This window comes from Dipodomys merriami, unplaced genomic scaffold, assembly GCF_024711535.1.
Source record: "Dipodomys merriami isolate MVZ:Mamm:240054 unplaced genomic scaffold, mDipMer1.0.p SCAF_19, whole genome shotgun sequence".
Lineage (NCBI taxonomy): Eukaryota > Metazoa > Chordata > Mammalia > Rodentia > Heteromyidae > Dipodomys > Dipodomys merriami.
Window position 1 is genome coordinate 26892373 of NW_027203270.1, and position 20001 is coordinate 26912373.

General features: G+C 49.8%; 2 protein-coding genes across 3 annotated transcripts; both read left to right on the forward strand.

The window, feature by feature from the left end:
* Window positions 1–6211: 6211 nt before the first annotated feature.
* On the forward strand, window positions 6212–10147 carry LOC138831019 (keratin, type I cuticular Ha6). The gene is made up of 7 exons (XM_070028062.1): window positions 6212–6661; window positions 7465–7547; window positions 7816–7972; window positions 8455–8616; window positions 8717–8842; window positions 9010–9230; window positions 9790–10147. The coding sequence occupies exons 1-7, from the start codon at window positions 6212–6214 to the stop codon at window positions 9983–9985; spliced, it is 1395 nt and encodes a 464-aa protein (XP_069884163.1). The 3' UTR covers window positions 9986–10147.
* A 4106-nt stretch (window positions 10148–14253) lies between these two features.
* Krt35 (keratin 35) lies at window positions 14254–18090 on the forward strand. Of its 2 annotated transcripts, XM_070028063.1 has the most exons (7): window positions 14259–14765; window positions 15873–15955; window positions 16220–16376; window positions 16515–16676; window positions 16931–17056; window positions 17399–17619; window positions 17943–18090. In XM_070028063.1, exons 1-7 carry the CDS (start codon window positions 14295–14297, stop codon window positions 18088–18090), a joined length of 1368 nt encoding a protein of 455 aa, XP_069884164.1. In that variant the 5' UTR covers window positions 14259–14294. The 2 variants fall into 2 exon arrangements, with proteins under 2 accessions (XP_069884165.1, XP_069884164.1); XM_070028064.1 differs by lacking the exon at window positions 17943–18090 and having other exon boundaries at window positions 14254–14765; window positions 17399–17623.
* The last annotated feature ends 1911 nt before the right edge of the window (window positions 18091–20001 follow it).

The following is a 20001-nucleotide window of genomic DNA, read 5'->3' on the forward strand; positions in this document are numbered from 1 at the left end:
CCCTTGGCTCAGGAAGGGACAGATGGTTGGGTGTGCTTCTGAGATTTGTACAGGCACCTGTTGGGGTAGGCATTTGGGGGAGTTGGCAATTTACTCTCTGGTCCATTTTTTTTTAATATGAACAGTCATAAAGCTTTTTCATCTGGGCATCTCAGGGCAACTTAAAAGGAAAAGCCACAGCACAGAGCATGTTTAATGACAGCCTTGAGCCCGAGGCCTGGCCACAGACAGGCCGTCGTTAGCAAGAATGATGTTAGATGGACTGCAGGCCAGCCCCTGTAAATGCAGACTACTGAATCCAATCAGACAGGGTGCTCTGGGAGTTTACTTTGTGGTTCAGTTAAATGACACTTGAATCAAGGGGACGCTGGACACTGAAGTACCACACTCTGCATCACCCGCAAACCCCAGGTTCTGCAGATGCATCAAGGATAGGAAGGATGCTCTGGAGCTCTCCAGGCCATAAAAGCTGGGGAGAGGGAGGAAGAGACTCAGTGGCTCTGAGCAGGAGTCCTCGGACTCTTCCAGATGGCAGCTGCTGGTCAGCGGGGGTTTGAAGAAAGAGCTGGCCCACAGGCAAGAGGACTGTGGCGTATGGGATACGAAGGCAGAATGTGATTTCAAGACGACCAGGGAGGTATGGCTCCAGACTGAATCACCACCACGGCAAAGAGCCACTTGGTGCAACATCTCAAGGCCTTGGGCAGTTGCCAAAACTACCTTCCAGGAGAAGAGAAAATACTTTGTATCTTAGGAGAGGTATGATTTCTAAAACATTCTGGGCCTAGAAAAGTGGGACTTTCAATGCCTGATTAGAGTACGACTGACCCAATGGGAATTCAGGACTACTATAGGGAGAGCCTGTGAGGGCATCTGGACACCCATGAGCTTTGCTGAGCTTGAGAGTTTTAGGAAAAGCCATTACTTGGAGCCCTGCCATTTCTTGAGAGAGAGAGAGAGAGAGAGAGAGAGAGAGAGAGAGAGAGAGAGAGAGAGAGAGAGAGAGAGAGAGAGAGAGAGAGAGAGAGAGAGAGAGTGTGGTATTGGGCATTGGGGCTTGAACTCAGATTCTGGGCAGTGTCTCTTAGCTTTTTCACTCAAGGCTGGCACTCTACCATTTGAGCCACAGCTCCACTTCCAGCTTTTTGGTGGATAATTGGAAATAAGAGTCTCATAGCCTTTCCTGCTCAGGGTGGTTTCGAATAGCAGTTCTCAGATCTCAGCCTCTTGAATAGCTTATGGGTACCAGGTGCGAGCTGCTGGCACCCAGCTTTCCAGAACTCTTTTGAAGACCTTTATGGAGAGGCAGCCACGGAGTCGGGGGAATGGCTTTCTTGGTTAGGCCTGGTGAGGCCTGGTGACGGTGGATGCAGATGCAGATTTGGGGCACCTGGGAGACCAGGAAATGGAACACAGAGAGAGACTTTGCAACTCCTGCTTAGGAAGGTCTGAATCATTGTGCTGAAGGCAGCAGGAATGAGGGTGGAAATCAGTCCCCCAAATGGCCAGGACCAGAGGGAAGACAATTAAGCCCCTGGGCTTGGGAAGGTAAACATGGCAGCTGCTGAGACCAGGATATATAGGAACCAAAAGGCACATTTTATTCCCCAAAGGGAAGCCTGAGGTACATTTCCTGAGCAGATCATGGTGACAGGCTACGAGACAGGAGGGAGGCATCTGCCCTTACTTGGCCAAGGCTTCCTCATGAAGAGTTGTCACAGAGACACGGGGTGGCCACTGAAACTGGCATTGCAGGTAGACAATAACATTTTAGTATAAATGGGTCCAAAATATTAGGTGTATTTTTATCTGTTGAGTCTGGGCAGCTTGGTTCTTCCTAGGTCTGTGAAAGACCCTGAATCTTTCACCGTTGGAATGGAACATGGTCATTCTTGGATCCTTTAGAAAAAAGAAAATTAAACATGTCAGTTAGAAATGTCTGAATTTCTAAGTCTTTTTTAAAATTGTTTTTGGCCTTGCTAGAATACTTTCTTTCACTTCACGTAGTTGTTCCTACATGTCTGTACTTGAGCCAGACATGAACTGTCAGCAGCTTTGGTGGGTGCTGTGGACGTGGTTGTTGACACAGAATAGACAGCCGCGGATCCCAGGTGCTTTGTGGATTAAGTCAATTCTTGTGTATTGAAAAAGTCAATTTTTTTTTGTCACAAAACTGAAAAAAAAAGTTGAGTGGGGGAAATGATGATCAATTGTGTCCCCCTCCCCCATTTTTCTGGGTGGGGCCTTGATAGGCTCTGCAGAGGTCATGGATGGGATTAGGTGTCTTGAATGGTGGGTAATTCTCTGGAGCTGTATGTGACTTCAGGCTGGGCCAGGCACTAGGAGGAGGATGAAGGCTGACCCAGCAGGTTTCTCTAAGGAAAATGACACTGGTCTTCTTGAGTAATCTTGTGCCCATTGGCCGGAGGCCTAGCTGCCCCTTTGGACTCTTGCCTAGTTTTCTTTCTTTGCTGTCTTTGGGATTTCTTGGAGATAGTAAATGGAACACTCTGACCAAAGCCCAGAGGAGCAGAGAAAGCAGATACCTTGCTTAGAGATTGCCTTCCTTCCTTGGAGACATTGTAACAGGCTACGCTGTGTATTCAGTATGGGAGAGACTGCACAGAGCTGGTTACAAGGGGACTGAGGCTTGCTATTTTGGATCTTGGTTCATGCAGACCCATGGCTTCCAGGTAGAAGCTTTCTGGGAGGTGAAGAAAGAAGTAACCATAGAGTTAGCAGGTGATCTTGAACTTGATAGCCTTACAAAATGGGATTGGGAAAAGTCAGTGTCTTTACTAGGCATACCACTTCTCTTCTTCTCTGAGGTTGGGTGATGGAGGACAGAGACCATCTTCTGAGCACTAGAACATTGGTGCACTAGAGCACTAGCATCTAACTGGCACCTCTACCTGCAGCTCAGCTGTGTGCTTTTGGGAGCATCTAGAGTGGAATCCTGCTCAAGCTACTGCATCTCTGGGCAGCAGCCCAGCCACAGGCCTTCCCATGACTCCCATCCATACTTCCTTTAGAGAGGTGGCCTTGCATCCTACAATACACATAAGACAGAGGAGGGAAGATGGCCCCAAAGCCATCTCCTTCGTCTAGCTTGTCACCTGCTCCCGGAGAGGAAGGATGCTCTCTCCATAGCCCTAGAGACATCTCTGGGGTCTACTGTGGCCCTCCTGAAGCACAGGTGTGGGTGACAAGGACCACAGAGCAGCTTGTGTCCCCTGTTTATACAGAAACCGAGATTTCACAATAAAGGGATTGAAAAAGATGGAAAAGAAAACATTACGTTCGCCTGTCCACCATCTAGAGACCCCAGACAGAGAAGAGCCATGCCAAGGGCTTAGCACGGACCATCCACTGGTCAAGCATTCTGTCACCCTGGAGGCAAATTGCAGCAGGATATTAAGGATTTTCCTGGATGTACCTCACAGACTGCTAGTTGTTTACAAAACCAGGGCTGAGAGAAGGTGGGTTTGCAGCTCAGGCTCTGTCCTGATTAGCCTCATGGTTCTCTACTGGGGGCTATTTTGTCACCCCCCCCTTCCCCAGGGGATACTGACAATGTTTGTAGCCACTTTTGGTCATTAAAACAGGAGCAAGGAGTTGCCATTGGCATCAGGTGATAAAAGCCAGTAATAAGGTCAACATTTTTTACAATGCAGTGAACAGCCCCAAACAACATGGGACCGCCCAGCCCACAGTGGGAACAGAGCTGACTTAGGAGCAGTGCTGGGCTGAGGAACTCTGCCAGGGGACAGTCCTACTCCCCCCAGGAGCGCTGGGAGATGGCAGCTGTGAGGAAGCCATTGTTGAAGCAGATAGGGGTCTGGGTGCTGTTCCTCGGCTCCTATTTTCTGGGAGGAGCAGCGTGAAGCAGCCTCCAGGAGCCTGTCACCAGCTGTTCTCAACCACCTCATCCAGCCGGCCAGGCGTGTCCACCAAAGGCAATCCTCCTCCTTCGGTAATTTCAGAGGGAAGCTTATAAAGCGTTTTAAGAGGTTGGGAATTACAACTTCAGAAGCACATAAATGCTTCCATAAACGCCAGCTTTGCAAACCAAGTGTAAGAGAAAAAGCGAACAGGTTCCCTAGTTCTTGGGAAAGTCCACATTTCAAGATAGAAGGATGGGTTTTTCCTTCTCTTCTCTTCTTTTCTCTCCTTTCTTCCTCTTTCCTCTCCTCTTCCCTTTCTTTTCCTTCCCTTTCCTTCCCCCTCCTCCTTTCCCCTCCCTTCTTTTGTCTTCTCCTCCCCTTGTCTTTATCTTTCCTCCCTCCCTCCCTCCCTTCCTCCCTCCCTCCCTCCCTTCCTCCCTCCCTCCCTCTCTTCCTTCCTTCCTTCCTTCCTTCCTTCCTTCCTTCCTTCCTTCCTTCCTTCCTTCCTTCCTTCCCTTCTTCCCTCCCTCCCTGTCTCTCTATACCCCTCTCCCCTCTCTTGCTCCTCCTTTCCTTTCATGCTGGTACTGGGGATTGAACTTAGAGCCTCGCACTCTTACTTTGCTTGAGCCACACTTCCACTTCTGACTTTTTGCTGGTTAACTAGAGATAAGAGTCCCCCAGATTCTGTTGGGATGGCTTTGAACCAGAATCCTCAAGATGTCAGCCTCCTGAGTATCTAGGATTACAGGTGTGAGCCAGCTGCACCCTGCAAGATGGAGTTTCTTGGTCCTTCTCGGCTTGCTTAACTATTTAACTCTATTTGCTACTTATTTAGTTTTTGATTCCTTTTTTGCTGTTGGACATCTCTGTGACCTATTCAGATCTGAGTAGACTAGACTCAAAATGCTGAGAGCACAAAAGGAACTGCCTTCTGGCTCCTTCCATTGGTCAGACAGTAGATTCTATAGCAGCAGGAGACTTACAGTGATGCATTCATGGACTAAGGCTTGCTTCCATACTACCCTCTTCCTCACCACCATCATGCTATACCTAGAAGGCAGAGAGACTCAGCAATCCCATTGGAGGGCTTACACCTGTGACTCTTTGCTGGCTCCATCATAAACTAGCACCAGAAACTGTTTTTTTAGCCTAACCAACTCATCTATAGCCCCCCTGAATGGTTTTTAAAACATTTACTTCTGTCTTGTCTGACCCTCCTTTGTTCTGTACAGAACAGGCAAGACTGAAGGATGAGCTTTGCCGTTCATTCCCATGAAGACGTGGAGGATCCCAGAGAAGAAGGGATGCACTCAGTATCATCAACAGAGTTAGGATGGGAACCCGGCTCTCCTATTTCTACATTCTGTCTACCTAGACTTGATCGCAGTGGTGTGGAGAAGTGGGCTGGGGGGAGGGGCAGTACATTGGTGTTTGACAGTTCTCCTTTTGGATCCAAATTCTGCCAGGTTTCTTTCTTTCTTTTTTTTTTATTGTGAAAATACTGTACAGAGGGGTTACAATGACATGGGCAAGGTAATGAGTACATTTCTTATCAAGCATTGTAGTCTCCTCCTTTGTTTCCCCTTCCCAACCTCCCCCACCATCCAATCCTCCCCCCCCACCCGCACCAAAGTTGTCAAGTTTGTTTTTCCACATAACGACTTGTACATCTCATTGTTGCAATGGGTCCACCTGTATCCCTATTTAAATGATTTGTGTTTCCCCATCAAATTCTGCCAGGTTTTTATCCATGGCAAGCCTCAGTTTCCACATTAGTAAAAGGCAGACACTATCAGTCCCTTCCCAGAATTGCGAACTATGGGACTAACATAAGGTAGAACCATGAGTTGTAGTTTGCTTTGAGCTGTTTTTGTCCTGCCCAGTGGCTCAGGCAGAGAGGAGCTGCTGTGAAGGTAGGGGAAGGGAGTAGAGGTGATGGGAGAAGGCAGAGAAAGAGGGAGGGAAGAAGAGCAGGAACCTAGTGCCCTGTGTGAGGCCACTCCCGGCTTATGGGATCTGGGGCAAAGACTCTTTGAAGTGGCAATAAAATTCATTCTGCTAGGAAGTGACAACAGCAGAGAGTCCTGACTTAGCAAACCAAAGTCAATTTTTTTTTTAAAACAAGGAAAGGAATTCTGGATGGATAGCAAAAATTTTTACATCCTGATGAGATTAGTTTTCTGGGATAGGAAACAGGCTTTCCCAGGAGTCAAAGATGTGTAACATGACAACACCCTGCAGAGAGTGTATATAAGTGTGGAGAGAGGCCCAGAGAAACCAGAACCTGAGCTCCTTGCTAGGCTGCCGCCTTCCTCGCTAGCATCATGACCACCCAGATTTGCACCCCGACCTTGTCCTCTGGCTCTGTCAAGGGCCTCTGTGGCACAGCAGGCGGTTTTTCTCGGGTGTCTTCCATCCGCTCCGTGGGCTCTTGTAGGCCCTGTGGTCCTGCAGGGTCCGTCTCTTCCTTCAGGACGAGCCTGTCTGGTCTTGGGAGCTGCTTTTCTGGCTCCTACCTGCCCTCTGGATGCCATCCCTCTGGCTTTGTGGGGAGTGGGAACTGGCTCTGTGAGGGCGCCTTCAATGGCAATGAGAAGGAGACCATGCAGTTCCTGAACGACCGACTGGCCAATTACCTGGAGAAGGTGCGGCAGCTGGAGCAGGACAATGCGGCGCTGGAGAGCCGCATCCGGGAGTGGTACGAGTGTCAGATCCCATACATCTGCCCCGACTACCAGTCCTACTTCAAGACCATCGAGGACTTCCAGCAGAAGGTAGCAGTGACCTGGCGGCTGTTCAATGGAGAAGCTACATTCCCACAGGAGGGACAGCCTCCCCAAACCTTCCCAGATGAGGACGCTCGTTTATAGGAACTGAGGGCAAACTTTTGGTTTTGGTTTTCTTGAGGACCCAGGTTTCTCTTCACTGGTGCCAACTTGCCAGCCATTCCTCATTTCCCCTCACTGTCTTAGCTCAGGGAGGGAAGGACCATTTACTGACTTCCATTTGGTTATAGCACCATGCTTCACACTGGCTCAACTTGGGGAGAGGGGTATTATTGGACTCATCTAATAGATACAGAGGTTGAATTGTTAGAAAATGTGTGTGTGTGTGTGTGTGTGTGTGTGTGTGTGTGTGTGTGTTGCACTCTGAACTCAGTGTCTTTTACTCATGCTTAGGTCTTTGTGCTAAAGGCTGGTGTTCTGCCTCTTGAGCCATACCTCCACTTCCAGCTTTATGCTGGTTCATTGGAAATAAGAGTCTCTTGGATTAGCCAAATCCAAATGCCTGCGCTGGCTTGGAAACCTTGATCCTCAGATCTCAAGCCTCCTGGGAAGCTAAGATTGCAGGCAGAGGTTGAATTTTGAGAGGTTCAGAAACTTGCCCCAAATCACTTAGCCTGAGTGTTGGATGTAGAACTCAAATCCTGTGATGTCCCGCCTGGGGCTCATGATCTCTCTACACCCACGGTCCTGGTTCTGGGCGGGAACACGAGGTGCTGCCTGTTCTTAAAGTATGTCCCTCCCTGCTACCCTTATACTGCTGGTCAGCTCATGGGAAGTGTCTCGTTCCACAGATCCTTCTGACCAAATCTGAGAATGCCAGGCTGGTCCTGCAGATTGATAATGCCAAGCTGGCCGCTGATGATTTCCGGACCAAGTAAGTTGGCTGACTGGGGAAGGCAGGGGCTGGTTTTCTGGGTTTCTGTTTAGCCTCAGCTCCCTAACTTTTTGGAGCTGGTTCAGTGGGAATAAAGCCAGATGGACCTGTAAATAGGGAAAAGTTGCACAGTCCCTGGATTCCTCCTGGGACTAGGGAAAGGGCCACCATGATTTTGACGCTTCAGACAGACACTGAAGCCCAGGATCCTCTTTGGCCAAGCCTGTCTTCCCCTTGCTGCAGACTTGGTAGGATTCTATGCCTACAGGTATGAGACGGAGCTGTCCCTGCGGCAGCTGGTAGAGGCTGACATCAACGGCCTGCGCAGAATCCTGGATGAGCTGACCCTGTGCAAGGCCGACTTAGAGGCGCAGGTGGAGTCCCTGAAGGAGGAGCTGCTCTGCCTCAAGAAGAACCACGAGGAGGTGAAGCCGATGCCTCCTGACCATTCCCCATCCACCCCTACCATCCCCATGGTTCCCACCCGGCTGACATGCCCCTGCTGGCTTTTTGGGCTTGTTGTTTGCCAGAAAGTAGATCAAACCCTTGCATTTCATTCTTTATCCTCCCACGAATTCTGAGTTAGAAACCATTCCAAGCTCCAGCTCATAGACTAGAAGATGGAGACACACAGCTTAAGTCATTTGCCTGGGATCACACTCACACAGAGTTCACATTCTTGCCTGGGATTCTTAAACTCCATGTGGGCTATCATGCCCAATAAGAGTTCAAAGGGCTGATAACATCCCACTTAAATCTCCTAAGTCCCCAGGAGAAGGTAGGTACATGCCCACTGAAGGGAGAAAAGTGAACTATTCCATCTAATGGTACACAGCTGGCAATGGGAAGAGAGTTTGAACTCAGGTTAGTTGACCCCTCAAGCCTTCTACCATCTTCCTCACTGTAGGAAGTCAATACACTCCGCTGCCAACTTGGGGACCGACTGAACGTGGAGGTGGATGCTGCCCCACCCGTGGATCTCAACAAGATACTGGATGATATGAGATGTCAGTATGAGACCTTGGTGGAGAACAACCGCAGAGATGTTGAAGCGTGGTTCAACACCCAGGTGGGGCAGCCCTGGACTCCAATCACCTGGGGTGGGCTGACCCTTTCAAGGAGCTTTCCTTGGTCTTAACATAGGCTCTGCATCTTTTCATGCATTGCAGACGGAAGAGCTGAACCAACAGGTGGTATCCAGCTCTGAGCAGCTGCAATGCTGCCAGACAGAGATTATCGAGCTGAGACGCACGGTCAACGCCCTGGAGATTGAGCTACAGGCCCAGCAGAGCATGGTGAGTGACCTGTGACTGAATAAGTTGTCACGGCTCAGGACAGGCCCCCCTCAGCCTATGGGCTATTGTGGGGCCTCATCCCAGCCACATGGAGCTACCCAGGTTTCTAGGTATAAGAGTGGGTGGGATTCCTTCCTCTTGGCAACTCTTTCTCTTTCCCACCACAGCGGAATTCTCTAGAATCCACTCTGGCTGAGACAGAGGCCCGCTACGGCTCCCAGCTGGCCCAGATGCAGTGTCTGATCACCAATGTGGAGTCCCAGCTAGCTGAGATCCGCTGTGACCTGGAGAGGCAGAATCATGAGTACCAGGTGTTGCTGGATGTTAAGGCCAGGCTGGAATCAGAGATTGCCACCTACCGCCGTCTGCTGGAGGGTGAAGATTGCAAGTGAGTGTGTCATGGGCTGTGGGCTCTGGGCCCTGAGAGTTGGGCTGGGGGAAGGGCTTCACTCACCCCTGCCCCTCCCCCATGTGACACGGAGGACAGCAGTCTCTGATGTGGTTGTCATATAGATGAAGGTAATGGAGCCCAAGCTGAGACAGAATCCTCCTGGAGTCTCAGGGGGATGTGCCAACCACCTGCCTCTTGAACCTTTTTTTAAATTTTGTTTTTGGTTGTTTGGTTTTAGTTTTTGTGGAGGTGGGGATTGAATCCAGGGCCTTGAGCATGATAAGCAAGTGCTCTACTACAGAACTATACCTTCAACCTTTAAATTACTGGGAAATTCTATTATCCTCTCCAGCAGCCTCTATCAACCTTTTTACCCTCAGGGATTTCCATGGAGGGAGGGATTTTCCATGAACATCCTCAGGGATTTTCCTTGGTCCAAGGCCATTGGTTGTCATCCCCTATTGATTCCTCCATCCCCTCTTATCTGTTCCATACTGGATCTCAGGTCACTGCCCCCTGGCCAACTGTATCCTAATGCATGGTTTAACTTCCTCAGGCTTCCTGCCCACCCTTGTGCCACAGAATGCAAGCCTGCGGTGAGAGTCCCCTATGTCTCTTCTACACCCTGTGCCCCGACTGGGTCCTGTACCCCAGCCCCTCAAGTCAGCACCCAGATCCGCACCATCACTGAAGAGATCAGAGATGGGAAGGTGGTTTCCTCCAGGGAGCATGTGCAGTCCCGTCCTCTGTGACCTGCTACCGGCTCTCCGGCCAGGGCCTGCGGTCAGGGGAAGAGGACATCCCTGAGGCTCCCGGCTCCTAGATGATTCTACACTTCTCTAGAGGGTTCCTCTGCTTAGCAGGTTTTTCTATCAACACTCTTGTTGTATTATGCTTCTGATCTTGACTATGCTTTTCATGCCAAACCAGGTTCCCCTGGAAATGTACCCAATAAAGTGTGTCCTCTTGGCATAGCAAACCCGACCCTGGCTGGTTTCTGTTGATTCTCCCATGGTTAGTGAAGTGATTGGGCAGGAGAGGCAGTAAAGTTTCTAGGTCTGGCTTCAAGGCTCTTTTCTAGCTCTGGGGGTAGCAAGTGGTGGTCATCTAAAAATATTTAATACCAGGGAAGTCTCCGGGTGTGGTCAGACAGAGCGGGTGCTGATCCCATCTGGGTGGGAGTTGACCACAGTTCCCAGCTGTGCTCTGCCTGTGGACACCCACTCAAGGGTGGCCTGAGAAGAGGCAAAGGTCTTTCCCTCCAGGCCTCCTGGATCTGGTGGTGACCTTGCTCTTCTTTCCATCATCTCCTCCCTTGCCTAGATCTTGTTTCCCTGCTTCCAAGACACTGGGGACCATTTGGGCAGCCAGCCTGAGGCAGCCATGTTAAGAGTTGGGGTTGGAACAAGCTGGGAGGGGAAAGGCAGGCCAATTCATGCTTCCAACCCAATGTGGGGAATGAAAGGGTGTCAGGGACCTCATGGCGGAGAGAGGCTCAAACAGAGCATTGAAAGGAGACAACCAGACCTTGACATGGAGCAGACATCACATGGGCCAGATTCTAATGCTGAACCATATAGGTCTGGCTGTGGGACCTAACCAGGCCAGGCCCTGGATACCCTGCTCATGAGAGAAGCATGACCTGTGAGAATTCCCATGGCCCCACATTGGTTCCTGTGTCCCTTTTCCTAGTCCAGAGAGGGCAGTGGCTCACCTCAGGCAGCACAGTGGTAAGTGGCAGAGATTTGGTCATTACTTAGCTGTTGAGCATTCTGTTTGGGAAAGACCTCACACTTCCTTGATACATCTGGGCAGACAGACCACATGGCAGGGTTTACCTGATGTGTAATCATGCTGCTGGTGCTTTCTCCCACCATCTGGGACTTTCTTTGTTTTGAGACAGAGTCTACCTATGCAGTCTAATCTGGCCCCAACCTTGTGATCTTTCTGTGTCAGCTTCCCAGGTGCCAGGATTACAGGCAGACATCACCACATCCAGCTTAGTGCTTTCCATTCTATAATCACTTGACAGCTTGCAGAGGACATGTGTATATCACCCATGACAGTCCTGTGTGGTTGTGGGCATGCAAGGCCTACTTGCTTAGACATTAAATTGTTCAGAGGACCTCCTTTATACTCAGTCTCACCCAGCCCCTCAACTGAGTTCCATCTGGGGCCATTGGCCAATGTACAGACAGAGCAGAATGTGACACTTGTGCAATAGCTGCTGATTTACCCAAAGTCATACAGTTAGAGGCAATTCTAGAATGCTTTGGCAGTGTGTGTGTGTGTGTGTGTGTGTGTATGTGTGTGTGTGTGTGTGTGTGTGTGTGTGTGTGTGTGTGTGTGTGTGTGTTTAATTGGACTTAAGAGTGTCATAGGCTTTCCTGCCTGTGCTGGCTTTAAATCATGATCCTCAGATCTCAGCCTCTTGAGTAGCTAAGAATACAGAGGCGAGCCATTGGCACCCTGATTGGTGGGGCTCTTTGATTCTCATTCCATTGTTCTTCCCATTATACCAAGAAAGAGATGATGTGAAACACAATAGCTTATGGAATTTCCCCCAGAGGAAACATGCTCTTGGATTCTAAAGCAGTTGATCTCTTCTGCACTTTTTAGATAAATGTGGCCATTTTCCTCATGTGAATGTATCCAGGGTTCCGTGGATCAGTGAGGAGGCAGTGTACTAGAACCCCCCTCTCCCCTCTAGCAAATCCAGTGCCAATCAATATGAAGCTAAGCTAGGGAGAAGCAAGGGGGTCCTGGAAGCAGCTGGACTAATAGTAGACTAGCAGCAGAGTTGCCATGGAACACCAGTCCAGATGTGAAGACCTGCTCACCACATCCTAGGATCAATTCCTTGGATAGTAGGAGGTGGTGCAGCTGGTGAGGAGGAGGAGGAGAAGTTTGTGGAGAGTTGAGTTGACCAGGAAAGGCTCTGGGGCAGGTTTGGATTTAGTGAAAGCCTGCAGAAAAAGAAGGAGGGTAAAGGGTATGTGAGGGCGGAGTTGAGTGTGTTTGGTGTGTTATAGGGACAGTGTAGGCCCCGTCTGAGCAGAGGACAAAGATCCTGGAAGGAAAGTTATTAAAAAAATACAACAACCTTACTGAACGGTGTTCTTGCCCATAATGGTTTCTAGGTAATTATTTCTTTATATATATATATATATATTTTGGGTCTGGTCGTGGGGCCTGAACTCTGGGCCTGGGTCTGTCCCTCAGCTCTTCAGCTCAAGGCTAGTGCTCTATCACGTGAGCCACAGCGCCACTTCTGGCTTTTTTCTTTTTACTTATGTGGTGCTGAGGAATCAAACCCAGGGCCTCATGCATGCAAGGCAAGCGCTCTACCACTGAGCCACCTTCCCAGCCCCTAGGATTTGTTTTTTTTTTAAAATTGCTAAGAAAGAATGGCAATAGACTAGAATATGATAGAACTAGATAGGATACTTTGTAGCTGATAAAAACCACTTGTATGAGCGGGGCACTGGTGGCTCAAGCCTGTAATCCTAGCTACTCAGAAGGCTAAGGCCTGAGGATTTTGGTTTGAAGCCAGCCTGGGCAGGAAAGTCCATGAAACTCTTATCTCCAATTAATCACTAGGATACTGGAAGTGGTGCTGCAGCTCAAAGTGGTAGAGCACTAGCCTTGAGCAAAAGAGCTCAAGGACAGTGCCCAGGCCCTGAGTTCAAACCCCATGACTGATAAAACAACAAACAAAAAACACTTGCATATGTTTTTTTTTTAAATTCAAAGACTCCTTAGTCTTTTTTTAGGACGAAGTTGGCTCAAGGTAGCTATCTACCTTGGCTTTTGTTCTCTTCTAGAGGATCTGATTTGCTTGGCAGGTATTGCTCCCTGAAGAGAGATGGCAGGTCCCTTCCTGTCTTAGATCCTAAACTTCCTTATCTGCAAGAGTAGGATTGGGAAGACAATTCTTCTCCCCCTCCAGACTCACTTTCCTTTCTTTCCTTCTCCTTTCTCTCTCTTTCTAGGCTTCTTTCCTCTAAAAATCCTCCCTTTGTGTTATCTTAATACAGCTCATCACAACTATTCATTCTGTCATTCCTCATTCTGCTACAGCACTGTACTGGACACCACAGGAAAAGCTATTATTTATAGTAGGGCTGGGCAGAGCCCTGTATCCACATGGGGAGAGTTCCTCCCCTCTCCCCCAACTGCCATTTCCCCCAAGGAGGCTCAGGTAGACTCAGCTGAATCCTTTGGCACAGATTTCCAGAGGGGAGAGGCTGAGGCATCCAATGGGACTCTAGAAGTATGTTGGGCCACACAGGGTTCCTGGGTGTGGAAGGGGCATGCATAGTGATTCAGGGGAGTGGAAGGGGCGTAGTGACTCATGGGAGCTGTACACTGGACAGCCCCAAATCCATGCACCTGGCCCATGGTTCAAGTCAACAGGTGGAGCAGTGTCCACCTCAACACGGAGGCTCTGCAACTATACGAAGGGTCAGCGTCTGTCTTCCTTGGTCCAGGATTGAGGATTCCTTATATTCCAGCAAAGCCAGGATAGTCCTGGGGAAAGTGAGATTTCTGGTCATTGTGGCCATATCTTCTGGGCCAATCCAAGAACCTTTTATGTCTGCTTGGGCTGGGAGATCCAGGCTTTCCTCCAAGCTATGTCTGCCCTTCCTTGGGAGCCAGCCCATCAAAGAAGACAGAGCTAGAATGGGCAAGACGGTGGCTGGACTCCCACGCTTGCTTGACAAGGAGGCTGAGGTCTGATGACAGGCCGCTTTGAAGAACTGACAGAGACATGGTCTTCCCAGGGACACAGGGGAGTAGGGGTGAGTCTTCATGAAGCCATCAGTCCAATGGGGCTCCTATTTTATGAGGCCGGGAACTGTTCACGGGAAAACAAATAAGTGGTTAATGATGGGTTTTGATAGAAAGTGGTATTAACTTTAATGAGGAGAAAACACTTTGTAAGGGCCAGCCCACACCCACTGGGGCCCAGGTATAAAGCCTGGCGGAGGAGCAGCTTTTCCACCTTGGGGTGTCTGGTCTCTGAGATTACTGCGTGCTTGCATCTGGGCTGCTGTGGACATGGCTTCCAAATGCCTCAAGGCCAGCTTCTCCTCGGGATCCCTCAGGAGTCCGGGTGGGACTGGAGGGGGTTCCACTCGTGTGTCCAAAATGTACTCCAGTAGTTCTTGCAAGCTCCCCAGTCTCTCCCGCGGGGCCCGGAGTTTCTCCGTGTGCTCAGCAGGGCCGGGCAGAAGCAGCTACAGGGTGGCTAGTTGCCTTCCTGCTCTCTGCCTCCCCAATGGAGGCTTTTCTAGCAACTACAGCTTGGGAGGGGGCTGGTTTGGGGAGGGAATCCTCACTGGTAATGAGAAGGAGACCATGCAGTCCCTGAATGACCGCCTGGCCAGCTATCTGGAGAAGGTACGCCAGCTGGAGCAGGAGAACGCCAGCCTGGAGAGCCGTATCCGAGAGTGGTGTGAGCAACAGGTACCCTACATGTGTCCTGACTACCAGTCCTACTTCCGGACCATCGAGGAGCTCCAGAAGAAGGTAAGAGGTTCATGGTGGTTTTGATATAACAGCCTGGTGTCACTAGCTCTGTGATGCCAGCCCTGATCCCATGGATGTGTTTCTATCTGTGACTTCTTTTATTCTTCCCAATAACCTTAGGAGGGAAGTATGAGCTCATTCTGTTGGGGCTCAGGCTAGTGAAGTGGACCCAGGTGGCATTTAGTAGAGCCAGAGTTTGAATGTGGGTTTGGGTGAATTAATGTGTGGTATATCTTGGTACTATTGCCTCTCTCTCTGAGTTTTCATTTCCTCATTTTTCATTAAAAGAAAAGGTAAATGGAGTTGGGTGTCATGGCTCAAGCCTGTAGTTCTAGCTACGTGGGAGGCAGAGATTGAGGGAGCATGGTTTGGGGCCAGCTTGGGCATAAAAGCTTACAAGACTCCATTTCCATCTCTACAGCTGGATGTGGTCCCATGGTCATATCATCCCAGCTTCATGGAAGCACAATGTCTGGGTACATTGGATGTGGGTCTGTCAATCTCAGTGACATGGGGAGAGCAAAGTATAAATTGAGCCCAGGTATAAATCGAGAACCTGCTTAGAAAACAACCCATACAAAAAGGAGGTATGGAGGCAGGGTGGTACAGAACCTGCCTGGTAAGAGTGAGGATCTGAGATCTACTCTCCTCAAAAAGAAGGAAAGGAAAAGTTAAATGGAATTGATGTGTTCTGTGCAGAGCAATTTTCTCATAGGTAACCCAGAGACATTTCCTTTTTGTCCAGACTACATTCTTTGAATGTCATAGCTGGATCCTGAAAGGGTACCATTGATGACCAGAGAATCATAGGGTTTGCTGTTAGCATTGGCCTGCATTGGGCCTCTGGCAGGTCAGAGAGACAGGAAGGCCAGGTGAAGCCTTGTTTCATTAACATGTCCACATCCTTCCCTCTAGCCCCAGGCTACAAGTCACAGATGGATGTACATGAGGAAGGACCATAGGTTGTTCCCCGCAGTGCCCGCAGTCCATCTTGGGAATGGAGGATGGGCAACGTTCTCCCTTCAGGAGCAGCTTGTGTCAGAGGAGGGCAGCTCCCATGGGCAGAATGCCCTTTCTTATGCTGAAGCCACTTCTCTGTATCTCTAGACCCTGTGCAGCAAGGCAGAGAATGCCAGGCTGGTGGTGCAGATTGACAATGCCAAGCTGGCTGCAGATGACTTCAGGACCAAGTAAGTGGTCCTGGTCACCCTTGGTGGGTTGTGTGTGGTGTGTGTGTGTGTGTGTGTGTGGTGTGTGTGTGTGTGTGTGTGTGTGTGTGTGTGTGTGTGTGTGTAAGGGTGAGTGGAACTGGACACTAGTGATGTCTGGAGTCAGGATTTAGGCTGCACTCAAGTCACTGAAGCACGAAGGCAGGGCTTACAGCACTAGGCCAGTCTGGGTTGGGCCCTGCCCTATTCTATGAAAGCTGCAGGTGCCCTGTACTGTGTCTGTAGGTATGAGACAGAGGTGTCCCTACGGCAGCTGGTGGAGGCTGACATCAATGGCCTGCGCAGGATCCTGGATGACCTGACCCTGTGCAAGGCCGACTTAGAAGCACAGGTGGAGTCCCTGAAGGAGGAGCTGCTCTGCCTTAAGAAGAACCACGAGGAGGTGAGTGTGGAAGAGAAGGGGCCATAGGAAAGAGTTGGGCATGGAGAAGAGGTGAGGCTAGCGCCCGCATGTAAATCAGGGGAGGAGGTGAACGTGGGGGAGCCAGTCCATTAATGCTGACCCTGGTCTGTGACGCAGGAAGTGAACTCGCTGCGTTGCCAGCTTGGTGACCGGCTCAATGTGGAGGTGGACGCTGCTCCACCTGTAGACTTGAACCGGGTTCTGGATGAAATGAGGTGCCAGTATGAGACGCTGGTGGAAAACAACCGCCGGGATGCTGAAGACTGGTTTGACACTCAGGTAGGTGCCCAGAAGCAGGCATTCCAACAAGGACACACGTCAGATACACGGAAGTCACCCTGGAGCACAGCTCTCAGCTGACTTCCCTGCGCCATCTTGGCTAGTTTATCCTCTATGCAGTGAGTAGGAAATGAATGGGCCAGATGAGGTCATCTGGAAGGCCCTTTACTCAGGCAGATTCTAAATAACCTCTGTAGATCTTTGAAGCCAAGTCCCCACGATTCCTGACAAGATCCTGGGGATGTATGTTTCAGACCCAGGAACTGAACCAGCAGGTGGTGTCCAGCTCAGAGCAGCTGCAGTCCTGCCAGGCAGACATCATCGAGCTGAGACGCACAGTCAACTCTCTGGAGATCGAGCTGCAGGCCCAGCAGAGCATGGTGAGTTCTGAGGTGGATGGAGTTGCATCTGGTCTAAGCCTGAAAGTACATGATCCTTTGGCCCTGCTACCCCAGATTTCATGCTCTGACCACAGGGGTTCAAGTTCTTGAACAGCAGAGCAGATAAGAGAAATAAATGCCAAAGCCCCCAAATCATAAACACTCCAGTGGTGAAAAACCTGAAGATGTGTCCTGGCAGTAGTTCCTCTATGTATGTAGACAGATCTATCCTCTGAGGAATCATCAGCTACTTAGAGATGCCATTAGTAGAGATACTGTCTGGATTAAGGAGGCTAAGAGGGGTTGGTTGGCTCATCTCAAATGAGTCTTTTACCTGTGCAGAGAGATGCTTTGGACTCCACCCTGGTGGAGACAGAGGCTCGGTACAGCTCCCAGCTGTCCCAGATGCAATGCATGATCAGCAACGTGGAGTCGCAGCTGTCTGAGATCAGGTCCGACCTGGAGCGCCAGAACCAGGAGTACCAGGTGCTGCTGGATGTCAAGGCTCGACTGGAGTGTGAGATCAACACGTATCGGGGCCTGCTGGAGAGCGAGGACAGCAAGTGAGTACCACTGCATGTGTTCTCCTCTTCTGGATACACTCTCGGAATAGCTGGGAGACCACACAAGTCTTGGGGAGAGCTTGGCGTCAGGAGGTCAGGAGCCCTGGGTGGTTTTAGGCTCTGCTCTTGGCACAAAGTCATCATGCTATTCCAGCTGGTGTTTTGTTTCTCTGGGTTGGTTTTCCCCTTTGGCCGAGCAGGTAGGATTAGGTGATTGTAGAGGTGGTGGCTTCTATTTTGGCATATGATGGGATGTTTGAAATCACTGAAAACAGCAAATGGAAAAAAAGATCATCATAACCCGACTCTTTTCTGTCTTCTAGGCTCCCATGTAACCCGTGTGCTCCTGACTACTCGCCCTCTAAGTCATGCCTCCCCTGTCTTCCTGCTACCCCCTGTGGTCCTAATCTAGCCCGCACCACCTGTAGCCCCCGCCCTGTGTGTGTGCCCTGCCCAGGGGGCCGGTTCTGAGAGAGCCTGATCCACAAGTCCAAAGCCCTTGTTTCCATGTCTTGGACCTGTCATCCAGTTAACTCTAACTTTTCCAGCCCAACCCTCTGTCTCCATGAAGATTCCGGGTCCAAGCCCCAAGAAAGAATCACTGCAAATATATGTCCCAAAGTTTCTCAGAGCCTGCTACTAAGGCTGGTTCTTCATCATTTCAACTTGCACCAGGGCTTGCTTTTTTTCTGTACATGTTCCAGTAGGTTTTGAAATGTAGCTTTTGGTATAGCAATAAAATGCATTTGTTCTGGCTCTGATGACTGGCTTGGCATCATTTATGAGTTGGTTTGTGTCCCTTCTGGGTTTAGGAGGTGACTATTGGGCAGATGAATGGAAAATGTTTGGCCAAGGGTGACCTTGGGGTGTGGAGAAGAAAATCCCTATGTCCCTATCTGGCATTGTTAGAGGCCTATGGTGAGATCTATTGGTTGGCTGCCCTGATGAAGACTTTTCTCAAGATGCCAATGTGACAGGTGTAACCAGATCTCTTCTGCTGTCCCTCTCAGTATGCATGGCCATGCTTGGGATCCAAGCTCAGCACGACCAAAAGCATTTTAGACCACATTAATAGCTTCATGTCTGTGGTCCTCATCAGAGCAGAGGGGCAGTGCTACCACCTGGGGTCCTTTTAGGGGTACATTTCTATCAATTCCCCTTTCAGTTCAGGAACCCCTCCCCTGAAAAATGCAAGTCCCACACTCCCCTGCCCACAGGAGAAGACCATTGGGACTTCCACTTCTAACTAGATACTCATCCTTATGAAGCTCCTGCAAGGTCATCTGTGGTTTTGGCATCTGATGAGGAGCAGGGATGGGGGAATTCCTAGCTTCTCAGATTGAAAAATCTCGCTTATGTTCAGAATATCTTCCTCAAACAGATGAGGAAAACATCAAGTTCTACCAGTCCTAGTGGGGAAAGGAGAAGAATAAGAGCAGTGCTTTTAGAGCTAAAGAGGAGGGCATGTGTTCTCCAAAGATGCCAAGGGCACTTGCTAAGGAGCCCGAGTGATGTTAAAAGGACTGTCACATCCCTGACATCTCCAAATAGCCACTGATTACTTTGGAACTGGAGGCATGGCTCAAGTAGTAGAGTGCCAGCCATGAGCAAAAAAGCTGAGCAAGAGCACAAAGGGTTTTCAGTCTGAACCCTAGTATCAGCACACACACACACACACACACACACACACACACACACACACACACACACACACACGGATGTAACAGTGCCAAGGTTGATTCCAGAAGGTGAGCAATGCTCACTAGGCAGGCCTGCTCTTTCAGGGTATCTGCAGAGTTCATTCTGATTCACCTATAGGTTCTTCTTCCCCTTTTAGACAAGTGCACAAGAGGCCAGGGCCTCTGGTCTCTGCCAGTCCCCTTGCTTTTGGCTGCCTGTATCACCTAACTTCAGTCTCCTAGGAACACCTTGACTGATTTTTGCCAAGGATCACTCTCCCAGAAGGATCCTTCACTGTGTTCAACAAGAGGCAGGATTGGCCAGTGTGGGAGGGAGGAGGCCTCGGGATGGAGACTCACTGGGTCTACCTCTTCCCACTCTGTGGTGGGGGAAGAGTATGATGTTAGTGTAAGAAATACAGGCTAGGACATGGAGTCAGACCCATCTGGGTTCAGACTTCAGCCACATCACCACAATGTGTAGGAAAAGGAGTAGCAGGTCGCAGCCCCTTTCTGAATCTCAGTTTCCTCTTGAGACAGAGAATATAACACTCCACTATGCTGTAAGCCCTCCCACCTTGCTAAGCCTATAATAGACATTTAGAAACTTCTTGGAGTTGACTCTTCTAGTGGGATGACTGGTTGGTTCTAGGATGGCTGTCTATCTTTTCCCTGTCTGGGATTTCATTTCTGAAGGTTTCCT